We start from the raw sequence: 13,563 nt of genomic DNA, 5'->3' as shown, positions 1-13,563 counted from the left end.
GAAAACAACCGGACAACTGCTAGGGTCCGGAAACTACTAATAAACCAGTAAAGAGTGTTAAAATATTTCTTAATGTACATTTGTGAATTGAACGAAATATACATGGTGAATGCATTTATATATTTCAGGTAAGTCTGTTAATAAAACCTATCGTTTGGCATTCTTTACTGGCCTGGACGAAAACAAGGGTCAGATAGAAGAAAACATTGATCTTGTTTTCGATAAGGTTCACACAAATGTTGGAGATGCCTATGATAAACAAACTGGAAGAGTCACTATTCTTTTCTCTGGATTGTATCATTTACCGTCGTGATTGCTGCCCAGGGGTGACAAAAGGTATAGAATTTCCTTGATGACGTCATCAATGACGTCAGTTTAATAACATCAAAGTACAAATACGAAACAAATCGAATAATTTAAGATATACTGTGCTCAAATTTGATATTGGAAAATATTGATAATTGCTACACTGTCTCTTAAATATAAAATATACATGTTTGGCTTCACACAAAGCAGACATATTATGTTGAAAATTCTACACAATATAGGAGGTCACAATATGAATTTATAGTTTCATTCAAACAAAACTGACAGTTTTTTGTTTGTTTTTGTTTTTACCAATTTTACTTGACCTGTTATAGGGAAAGCAGCTTTCCATACATAGTGAATCTATTTATTTATTTATTCATTTAAATTAGATATGTTCAGTAAAAATTCCAATAATTTTAATAGATTTCTGTGATTAAAATGTGCAAATATTTATAGGATGAGCATACTATATATTTAACAAACGAATGCTAATTCATATATGACTGTTATGTGGAATATGTCATTGAATGTTAAAAAGAGGGATACCATTGAAGCATTGTATTGATTTGTATTGAGTTATAAATATATACATGTATATGATAACATATTTTCCATAGTTATTCAAAATTTTATTCAAATACAGCATTTCATATCCAGTTCAAGAATGTAACCTAAGTGTATACATTACATTCATTACGAAATTATCTTGCACATGTAATGAAAGTTAATTGTACGATTGTATTGTTGTTGTTTTTTACATCGATTTTACCAAAAGATACTGCCTTTAAAAGATCGCCATATAAAGTTTATATACCAAGAGGGTAAATTTCTAAAAATGTTGATTTGTCACTAATGTTTTCATTTGTAGGCTGCTGCGATGTTGATGAACAACGGAACGATGGTGGCGACAATATGGGCAGAGAGTATTCCGTTCTGGGCGACGTCGTCGAACACCGACATATGTAATCTAACATCCGGGGGCCAGGTCTGGCTCGTACTTCTAAAGCGTGGGTCATATATCCATGGTTACATGTATTCGTCTTTTTCTGGCTATTCATTATTTGACACAGAAACTGAAGAAAACGAAGCAATATAAGACGATGATAAAATTAATGCAAAGTCTTAAGTTAGTAAAATTTGTAAACAAGTTTGCTTTAAAAAAGTAAAGTACGATAAACAAAAAGAACATTGATCTTATATTAATATGCAAAAAAAAACCAATTTATTCAGGTTATCATAATTCTTTATTTTTTTGAAAAACGTTTCTGAAGAAACAAAATATAAGAATAAAGATTGCCATTAAACGAAAAAAGATATTTAATTGTAGAAAACGACACGGCTTTTATTAAAATATATACAAATCAGGCTTTGTTTCTTTTGTATAAATATTGCCAATATTATTTGGACATTTTTGGAATAAAAATCATTCAAACGTCGAAGATAAGCAAACGGCATGAACGTAATAACGCCATTCACACCATGTATATCCAGTAACGAAGGTAAAAAGTAAGACCGAACTGCACAAAAATCAGACATTACGGAGTATATTTTCCAAATGATTGTGATAATTGTATGAATAAATACAATTATCAATATATTTATAAACTGTAAATGAGGTGTTTGTATTATCTATTAATTATGTTTTAGTTAGAAAGTTTTTGACTTGAGCAGTTTATATGAATTAACGTCTGTTACGTACTTATTAAATATTGTCGTTCGCAGGAAAATATGAAGTATTATGTTACAAATATTGTTTTCTGGAATTTTTACAAGAAAACAAGATCTTAGGAAGGTTAAGTTTCAGAAATAATTGACGTCTTGTATCAACATATTGTTTCTGGTCAGTTTAACAACTATAAGTTTCTAGATTCAGTCTATAATACATGTATATTATTGTGGTATGTTTTTGGGGGGATTCAAACTAACGAATTTTCAGGTTTTCATTTATACTTCCTTTTGTTTTAATAAATGTCATGTTTATATTTAAGATTTTATTGCTTATTCCATATTGTTTTGTTAATATATAGTTGAGATGATGCAATACATATTAATAAAGATATCATTGTGTGTGTTAAATCTTAATTATAGGTTAACAGTATGTACACAATAGCCTGAAAATCAAGTCTATTTCATGTTGCTTATGATTGACTTTATCTAATAAATATAATGCATTATAAACATATAAGAGAAATTGATGTTAATATCATTGACAGAAAAGCCTTTTTAAGGGTCAAAGTATAACAACATTTCAACCGCAGTGAAAAAAGATATAAATGTAAAATGTCTTCAAGTTGTATATCAAAAAAGACGATAAATACTGGTGATTAATGAAAACTATATAATATGAATACACCTGACAATATGCTTATAAAAATATATCAAAAATGTAGGGGATTTATTTATTTGCTTCAATCAAATTACCTTGCACATATATACAAATGCATTTTTATGTACATACCTAGTACACCTTTGAAAGATGACTAAGTTATGTTTTTTTACGTTAAAAGAGTAGAACAGAATAGAAGCCTAAAACATGTCTTTACAATTACGTTAAGGCCGTATAGCAAATATCAATATTTTAAAATATCAAATTTGAGCATAATATATCTTTTAATTGTTTTATTTGTCAAAATGTTAATATGATAATATTAAAATTTGTATTGATTATAATTTATGTTTTGTCATATATTTAATTTAATTAGTGTATATTTATTGTTTTCATAAACATAAAACATTCAGCTGCTAAATGATACATTCAAACAAAACCTAAATGAACACAAGGTTCGCTTTCTTTGCTTTAATCAATTATAATCAGCCTTTGTTTACTATTAATATACTAACATAAACTAATATTAACACTATGCAAACTAAAACGTTGTATGAATGATATTCTTTACAACATATAGACACATCATTGATAAATCGACCATTCTTGACTTATTTCACAAAACACTAGAGTAATTAAAAGTCTAAAATGAATTGAAGCAGTTTACATCAAAACGTTTACGTTTAACGTCAGCTTATAATAATTTGATTTTACTCCCATCAATGTTTATTGATTTATTTATAATTCAGTTATTGACAAGTACTCCACTGAATGTGTTCATCCTGTATGCGTCTTGTCCTGGCTGGCGGTTAGAAGCTGACGATGTGGATTTGACCCAAACGTTTCCTCCTGATCTTACTCTTATTATTGCTCCAAATGAATCACAGTCAGAATTAGCATCACCAAAGTTGGAATCTGCTGCAATAACGTTACCTTCCATCACTAGGCCCAGATATGAATATTTTCTATTATAAGTACATGTATGAACATCAAACTGGTATAGTCCTCCAACAGGTGCCGTGAACAATCCCGTGGACGTGTCGTAACCTGTGCCCTCGTTAGTGATTGTCTTTTCAAATATAAGAATCTCATTTGCAGTATCAAGAACCAGGTCTTTCAAGTGATGTGCATAGAAAGCGATCGGAGGTTGTTCAAGTTTTCCTGCGTATAGAAATAATAGTTTTGTATTTTATATTGTAACACATATTGATATTTTGAAAACAAGTTATTTCGGGTTTTCATGATCATATGTCATTGTCCCTGAAAAATGTCAATTTATGGTGCACAAGGATATTTAGATTTCACGCTTTAATTACTTATCTGAATATAGGTGTTTATATATTTAAACTGTAAAATAAATTTCAACGATATCTAAATAAGGGACATACGTAAATAACAAAAACAAGCCATATATTCTTTTCTGACAATATCTGTAGTGATTAAATCATGGAATACTTGAAAATCGAATGTGACTTGAAAATTGAATGTACAAATTCTAATGAGAGTTACAAATTTACACATAGAGCAACATATCAGATCATTCTAGTTTGTTGAATATATTACTGACAAAGTGATTGATTAAATGAATGTATCAGTCAAATTAGCAACAATTTAATTTGTTATGATAAGTTGTAGATAAATATAAATGAATTACAATTCCATCTCACACAGGTTTGAAAAATAGTCATGACGTTGAAACAAAGTAAGATACACTACCTTGAATTTGGTTAAGTTCCACTTTTTTAGCGTCAATGTCACTAGTGAGGTTGTTTCTTGTTTCTTCAAAACGTTTCTTGAACGATTCTGTAATAAGGTGTTAAAGTTCTATAAACTTATCATTACCTAAGTTCAAGGTTATTCAGTAAACAACTTTTTTTTAAAGTTTCATTTCTCTATTATAGCTTTATAAACAATCAATTTCTCTTGGAGATGTATCGTTTATCATTTTAATGTCATTCAATACGTGCTTAGGTTAATAAAGAAAATAATGTTTATAAAGTTCGACAACAAAAGTTATGTCATATTACAGTTTTTAGACATTTTAGGCGATAACGTCACTGTTTGTAAACAATGGTGTATTAAATGTCAATAAATTTGCAAAATTAATGTTTAATTTTATAAAAACTTTTAACTTGTTATATCTACATTGTTTTTACTGCATTCAAAAAATCAATACCCATTATTAAAATACATTGATGAAGACCTATATGACTAACAATTGAACAACAATGAATGATAAAGAAAATGCTAAATATATATTAACATTTATTGCATACTTTATCAGTACTGTTTCATGATAAATATATATGTTTAAGAAATGAAGATTTTTATGTAAAACAACGTTTATATTATAAAGTTCGACAACAAAAATCATGTCAAATTCTAACATTTGAAAACAGTTTATCGACATTTTAGGCGAAAACGTCATTGTTTGTTAACAATGGTATATTAAATAACAATTAATTTGCAAGTATAATGGTTTATTTTTGTAAATATTTTTAAGTTTTTATATCTACATTGTTTCAACTATATTCAATAAATCAATACACAACGATGCTAACAATTGAACAACAATGAAAGATAAAGAAAATGCAAATATATCACATTTATTTCGTTTTTTATCAGTACAGTTCCGGTATAAATATTTATGTATAAGAAATGTGAATTTAATGTGAATTAGCTGTTTTATTATACTTTCTCTCCTTTTTATCTCATTACCTCTCTTTAACATTTCATCCGTTATGTTTCCTCTCATATCTACAAACATGTCCGTAAAATCTGAAACTGTTTGTTTAATGTCGCTTAATGTACTGATGACATTTTCCTCAGTTTTCTTAATTTCATTCACCATTGTTTCTACCTTAATTTCAGTCCTTATCATTTTCTCTAAAAGCTGTTCTTCGTATGCAAATTTTGAACATACAGGCTCTCTAGCCTCAGAAAAATTATAACTATATATTCCAAAGGCAATAACAAATGAAAATAACAATGAGAAACCCATTGTGATGATGAAAGTTGAAAAATAAAGTTTACGAAAGTCTCTGAATCTTACTCACTGAGAGAAACAATTGTATTTATACAAGGAAATCTGCGTTGTTACTTGAGAATGAGGCCCGTAATATATTTTAAGTATAATTGTTTTGCAGAAATGCGCTGAAATAAGGTATCGAAGGATATCCCTCAGAAACAAGTCGAGGGAAACATTCTGATTTTTCATTACAAAGACTGCACTTACCAGCTGAATTTTAAGTGTCATCACTTTTATTAACAAGTCAGCATGTTTCTATTAAAAACACACAGTTGATTCCAAGATCTTTTAGAAGAGTAATAAAGAAAATGATGTGTTAACCTTTAATAGCGATTGTTTCGTCATACTTGATTTTGAAATTATTATTCTTTTTTATCATGCAACTGCCCGATAACACTTGCTTGATAATTATTTTTGATATCAGGTCAGTAACCTGATATAAAAAAAAGCCCCGCCCATTTTAACGGACTTTTTTCAATTGCTTATATTCTCATTTTTATCAGCATGTGAATTCTACAATGTAAGCTCATACCCTTACAAGTCTTGAATCAAGATGCGATATTTATTTATTTATTATTTCGATTTCGATTTCAATTACAAATAAATTAGATAGCGAATAGTTTAAGCACCAATTTAATGAAGTGACGTCATAATTTATATTACATCATCGATGTTCACGTCATACTATACAGGTAATCATAACAAACAGGCTAGACGATTTTCTTCGAGAACTTGTGAATGCTTACCCTATTTCACCGGATTATTTAATAAGTGAACGAATTGATAATTGTGCTTAATTGTTTTTAACTTTTAAATGGTCGTAAGGTGACTCTAAATTAAAGGCTGACTGATTTGTTTGATTTTCACTGCTTTAAGATAATCATAAATATAGTAGCGAATAAGAAAATCATGTGAATTGTTGAAATCATAAGTAATAAGTTGTAATTTGAAAATAATACAATCCCTCTTACTGAACCTACTTTTATAACGAGAAAGTAAACATAAATATCTTTCTATTATTGAAAGGATAACATTATAATTCTAATCGTATAATTTATTGTTTTATTTTAAGAATTTGGGCCTATATTTAATATAACTATCTTTACATCGGACACGTTTGTGATATATATTTGCTCGCATTTCATGAAAATCGTGATGAAGAAATAAAACAAGAAGGCGTGTCTTTACAACACCCTGAAAAATCCTAACTGTTGGCAACATGAAAAGAGCATCAATGAAATTCATTTATTCAACATACATTATTCAAGAGGTGTTATTTTTTACCAGGATGCATTTTATATTCTATACGAACATATCCTATTCCCGAAAATAAATACACAAGTTTCAACTCTTCGTGAAAAGGTGCTTTGTAAGTTACCATGTGATTATATTCTTAATTATTCTTTCTCTTTTTATAATTTTGTGTTATAATACCATCATGATATCTTTTATTAGTAGATTATTTTCGTTTGCATTTATCAAGTGTATCATATTGAAAGCCTTACCGGAATATATGTACTATATGAACCAAGAAAAGATCTAGTTATACAACAGTTTCAACTCTTCTTGAAAAGGTGCTATGTAAGTTACGTAGCGAATAAAATATACATAATTAATCTTTCCCTTTTAACTTTTTTGCAATACTTTGAATGAAATTTAAGGAGCACGTCATGATATATAGAACATTTCATTAAAATATGAGAGTATTTGAATTATAACCAATTTGCTAATAACAATATAATAAGCACACAATGATCTTTTATGATTACAAACTATCCAATAAAACAACGCGTCGAAATACACAAAATACAATTAATTAATGTTACTCTTGAAATCAAAACAAAACTATCATTCAAAGCAAACATGCAAAAAACCTTGGATAGCATGTAGTTACATACATGTATATGACAAATGACTCCTGTCTATATTTTCTGTTTGCAAAAGACATCTTGAAAATAGAAACACAACACAAATTTAAATTGATTTTAAATTGATTTTATCATTTTTCATTGGTTCCTAGTATATATTTTCCGTTGAGTGTGAAACAAGTTAAATGATATCAGGCGGCTGTTTTCACCGTGAAAGAAATGCTACGAAACATAATTTTACTGAAATTTCTCAATTTATAATTTTTCATTACATGAGTGGCAGCATAAATCATGTTCAATTGTAAATCAATTTGCTACTTGACATGACTGCATATTTATATTTAACATAAAAATATTAAACCCTGCTATTTAATCCTAAAAAAACTATTTGTCAAGTACAACTAAATGACAGTTTTCCATGGTTACCTTTCCGCGATATTTTATTATTTGAAATATTCTTATTATGTAGTCTCTAAATGTAATGCATACTCGTATCCTTTTAAAATACCTGTATAACTGTTCGATTCTATAATTTTCTAGAATAAACAAAAATATAAATCCCTAAAGAAAGCCCAACACGACAAAATTGAAAATGTTGCAGGCTCGGTTTGAAAAAGCCAGTTCATGGACGGTACCAGAGACTGTAAATAAGAGGGATAACACAACAACAAACATTACTGTAACTAATATTGAATGATTGTATATTATGTACTGTGTATGATTATGAATAAAATATGTTTAAACTAATATCTGTAACTACATACATAATGATTGTCTTATTGAAGCACGCAGCAAGTAAGATACTTCGACCTCTTGACTTCTCGACCCTTTAAGATATTAGGATTACTTCAAGTCCCCTTGACTCTTAAACCACTGCTTTCATGACTTTTCGATACCCCAGTTGGTAAAAGATTTCGACCCCTACGGTACTTTATAAGGCCAGGAAGATAACACTTTGAAAAGATGAAGTAATGAATTAAAATTATTTCTTACGTGTATAAAAATGTAGTCGATTAATTCATTAGCTTCAATCAAATAGTTCCTAATGCATTTTTTGTGTACATACTTTGATATCCTTTGAAAGTTGTTTAAGTTATGTATTTACTTTTAGGAATAGAACAGAACAGAAATTTACCTAAGACTAAAAAGATATACTATGCTCTTTTAAAGTAAAATAATTATACTGCAGCTATAATATAAATCTAGATCATTCTTACTTAATAATCTTAATAAGTGAATACACTAACTAAACATGGGTGGCTGCATCCCCTCAAGGGTGGTCCTTTTTTTAAATAATGTCAGTTTTTTAAGTACACTGTGCATTTTTGCAGTGTTTAACTATAATGTATTGCGTTTAAAACGTGACATACTTAAAACATGTTATAACAATTACACAGACGCCGTGTAGCAAATATTAATATTTTGAAATATCAAACTTGAGCATAATTGAGCATAATATATCTTTTAATTGCTTTATTTATCAAAATATTAATGCGATAATAATCAAATTAATACTGATTATAATCAATTGTTTGTCATAAATATAATTTGTTTTCATGAACAAAGTTACTATAATTGCTAAATGATACATACAAGCGAAACCTACATAAACATAAGATTCGCTTTATGTGCTATAATAAATCGATATAAGCCTTTATTTGTCTTGAAGATACTAACTAATATTAACAATATGCAAACTTAATTATTGTATGAATAATAGTCTTCATAACATAAAGACACAATTATCATAGATAAATAGCGCATTTTCGACTTATTTCACAAAACACTAATGAAGAAATGCATTGAAGCAGTGTACTTAAAAGCGTGTACGTTAAATGACAGCTTTAAACACTAAATTCCATCAACGTTTATTGATTTATTTATAATTCAGTAACTGACAAGTACTCCACTAAATGTGTTCATCCTATGCAAGTTTTGATAAAGCTGGTAATTAGAATGATACGCTGTTGCTTTAACCCAAACCTTTTCTCCTGATCTAACTCTTATTATTGCTCCAAATGAACCACAGCTGTGATTAACATCACCATAGTGTGAATGTAATGCGGTAACTCTATCTTCCAACACCAAGCCAAGATATGCGTATTTTGTATTTAAAGTACATGTATGAATAACAAACTGGTACAGTCCTCCAACAGGGGCTGTGAACAACCCTGTGGTCGTGTCGTAACCTGTTCCCTCGTTCGTGAATGTCTTATCGAATATGAGAATCTCATTCGCAGTATCAAGAACCAGATCTTTCAAGTGATGTGCATAGAAAGCGATCGGAGGTTGCTCGAGCTTTCCTGAGTAGGAAGAATATAATATTTTTGTATTTTATATCTAAGATATCTCAATCAAGGGGCCTATGCAAGTTACAAAATCATATATTTATATCAGGCATATATCTGTAGAGTTTAAATAGTTTAAAGAGTTCAAATAATTAAAAACTAAAATGTGTGAATGTTAACAAAATCATCTGGATGTCTCATGAGAGCTAGAAATTTTCATATGAAACAACATATTTTGTTATATATTACTGACCACGTGATATACCAAGATAAAACATGAGTCAAGTTACACTCCTGCGCATCGGTCGAATGTTCCACTATCGCTCACTTCTTACTCATTTTGAAGTAACGGGAGTGTATTCAGTAAGCTGCGAAGGGAGCGTAGAGTCAAGTTAGCAACAATTTAATTTGCTATGATCCGCTATAGATAAATAAATATCAAACACAATTGATGTAAAACAGTTAACAATACCTTGGAGTTGAAAAAGTTTCTTTTTTTCAGCCTCGATGTCACTAGTCAGGTTTTTTCTTGTTTCCTCAAATGATGTTTTGAACGTTTCTGTAATAAAGTATGGACATTCTATTAACTAATATGTAACCAAAGTTAAAGGGTATTCTGTACGCAAACATAATTTCTCTATAGCTGCTATAATTATGTTCCCCTGTAAAGCATGTAGCGTTGATAATCTAAATGTAATTTATTCTAAAAACAATAAATGGAATTTTTAGGCGTATGTGTATTTTTTTTTATAGAAGATGATACATTAAATCTGATTTTTCAACATATATAGTTTTATACATTGTATATAATTTACAGATAGTGAGATATTGCAAATATATGATGTTTCAAACTTCTTTTTTATCACTTTAAATTAACAAATCAATAAAAAATATTAAGATATATTGATCAATATAACCAACAGTTACAAATTAAACTATAAATTATTGGAACTATGCACAACGTATACAGTTTGTTTCTAATTTTATTTAAACTGTTTCGATTAGCATTTTTACACACATCCTGAAAGGGTGCCTAGTTCTTAAGTACATTGATTTAAGTACATCATTCGCTGTGTAGAGCAGTAAAATAACATCTTATTTACGCAATCATAAAACAATATAATGAATTAAGCTTAAACCACCTAATATACTTTAATTAAGTATGTACAACAGGGGGCTGTGTAATCACTGTATAAAGCACATGAATAGACATAAAACACAGTGTGTGTTTTTTTATTGGAATGACTGTAAACATACTTGATGTAGAGCATTTACTTACAGGATAAAAATACGCTTTGAATTTAATACTCAAGCATGATTTCGTCACATATACATTATTCCTAGCAGTTTTAGAGTATTAAGTAACTATGCTATCCGTATGCATGTAAATGGTTTTCAGCAAAAAAGGAGGTAGTATGCACTACCTTTATCTAAATTTATTGAGGTGGGTGCCGTCTTTATGTATTCAACGGGTATTTCAATTTCTAAAAGGTATCAGTTTTTGTCATAGGAACGTATAAAGTTCTATGACAATGATACGACGATAGAAAGTAAGTCTTCAATAAGATATGTGAGTCACCGTAAGGTTCATGCCGTTTATCGACCTTGTTCTTTTCTCTATTAAATCCAATGTAGCATCACGTGACGTACAGCCATCTCCATATTTCGGAAAATTACTGCATACATTTTTCTTATCAAAGTTGTGGAAATTTTGCAACAATTTTTGCTGTAATTGATTACAAAAATATATTGTCGAACTTCTATTGCTCGAACCCGTAGGGCACGTGCAAATCTGTCGAAGAGATCGATAGTAATTGGTTGATTTTTTATGCATAAAAAGATCATACATTTCGGGTGCAGGGTGTGAAGGGTATCCCGGTTATATACGATACATAGTATATAATGATACAATTTACTTAGCCGCTTCTTGAGGGAAGCCCAACTACTTATTGTCTGCTTTAAAAAGGCGGTTGCTAAAAACATGTAACTGAGAAAAAAGTGTAAGTTTTAAACATTTTTTCCTTGGCGGTTTAAGCCATGTTACTGCTGAATACAGGTGCCCGCTGATTCAGGTTTTCCTGAATATTTTTGTTTGTTTGTTTGTTTGTTTGTTTGTTTCATTTGACGCCTTTTCCCAACAGTATTTTAGTCATATGGGCGGGTAGTTTCCTAACCATCGTTCCTGGAGAGTTACACCAGTACTAGACTACCTTCTTCTGTGCTAAACTTCCAAAGCATCTCCCGGGGATCGAACCCACGCCAGAGAGGTAACTGGATTAGAAGTCATCGACTCAAACCACTCGACCACGGAGGCGGTCGTTCCTGAAGATAGCTTAGCACCTGTTTATCCTATGTAGACTGTACACCAAAGCAGTTTCATGTCTTCTCCAGATATATTGAATGATCGTGTTTTAATTTTGCTACATGGCCTCAATGTTGCTTTGCGGATACTTATGACATAAAACTTTTGTTGACGAACAGTATACGCAGAAACATTTAGTGCATTCGTTGGGTTTTGTAATGTCAATATGATTTCGCACAAATTTAATTAGGAACTAAAACACGATCAAAACCAACGTTATATAACCAAATTTTTGTGCAGATGATAAACGTACTATGCTTCATAATGATTTACACACTTATTGACTAATAAAGTACGCTTTAATGTACCGTAATTAAGCACAAGAAATACACTGGCAGTAACAAAAGTTATCATAAGAACTCCAGGACATATTTTGAGTTATCACAAGAACTCCGTAATATTTGAAAAATCGGGTATACATTTATTTGCTCGGGCTTTATGTTTGCAGCTCTCCACTATAATTAGGTGATTATGTATAGCAAAAAAGAAGATCACAAATGAAAATGTCAATATGTACGAATTAGCAAGTAATTTGGAAATTTTTCTCAAAACTACCAGATTTGTTTTAAACGGCGACGAAATATGGACTAAAAGATTTTTTCTGAAACATAATACAATATGTAGGGCAAGCTTAATTATCAAAGTTTAATTTAGCGCCTCAAACTCCCCATTTAAAGTTAAAAATAACCATTTTTATGCGAGTTCTCCAAGTATATAGAAAAGTTTTCTACAGAAATCCGTTACGTTTTCCAGGAACTCCGTGACAGTTATCATAAGAACTCCAAACAAGTTATCATAAGAACTCCATCCTTCGTGTAACACTTCCTCCCCCGTGAATACGAGTATTTTCTCACAAGTTTGAAACAGTCACGCTAAGGGGAGTAACTCAATTAGCATTATAGATTTTGACTAAATCACTTAGCTCCCTTGCCTTAGACACCACAAAAATAAAATAGTTTGTATCATTTAATTCATTTTAAATTAAGCTTTTAAAAGTTTAAATGTGCTATAAAAATGTGAATTTGATGAGAAATAACTGTTTCATTATACCTTCTCTCCTTTTTATTTCATCACCTCTCTTTAACATCTCGTCCGTAATGTTTCCTCTAATCTTTTCTGCAAACATGTCCATAAATTAAGCAACTGTTTCTTTCATGTCGCCTAATGTACTGATGACATTATCCTCAGTTTTCTTAATTTCAATCACCATAGTTTCTACCTTAATTTCAGTCCTTATCATTTTCTCTAAAAGCTGTTCGTCATATGCAAATTTAGAACATTCAGGCTCTCTAGCCTCAGAAAAATTATAACTATATATTCCAACGACAATAACAAACGCAAATAATAATGAGAATCTCATTTTGATGACAACAGTTGCAACT

At 29.9% G+C, this 13,563-nt stretch overlaps 1 protein-coding gene across 3 annotated transcripts; it reads right to left on the bottom strand.

Moving 5' to 3' along the window:
• Positions 1–961: 961 nt before the first annotated feature.
• LOC132731207 (complement C1q tumor necrosis factor-related protein 5-like) lies at positions 962–13,563 on the bottom strand. 3 transcript variants are annotated; one of them, XM_060717343.1, is made up of 3 exons: positions 13,232–13,563; positions 4,352–4,438; positions 962–3,796 (listed from the first exon to the last, which is right to left on the bottom strand). In XM_060717343.1, the coding sequence occupies exons 1-3, from the start codon at positions 13,311–13,313 to the stop codon at positions 3,381–3,383; spliced, it is 585 nt and encodes a 194-aa protein (XP_060573326.1). In that variant the 5' UTR covers positions 13,314–13,563; the 3' UTR covers positions 962–3,380. The 3 variants fall into 3 exon arrangements, with proteins under 3 accessions (XP_060573326.1, XP_060573324.1, XP_060573325.1); XM_060717341.1 differs by lacking the exon at positions 13,232–13,563 and adding an exon at positions 5,330–5,696; XM_060717342.1 differs by lacking the exon at positions 13,232–13,563 and adding an exon at positions 5,354–5,696.

This window comes from Ruditapes philippinarum, unplaced genomic scaffold (genome assembly GCF_026571515.1).
Source record: "Ruditapes philippinarum isolate M1 unplaced genomic scaffold, ASM2657151v2 ctg1763_1_1_1_1, whole genome shotgun sequence".
Lineage (NCBI taxonomy): Eukaryota > Metazoa > Mollusca > Bivalvia > Venerida > Veneridae > Ruditapes > Ruditapes philippinarum.
Note: the sequence above shows the minus strand (reverse complement) of the source record. Positions and strands in the feature narration are given on the sequence as shown.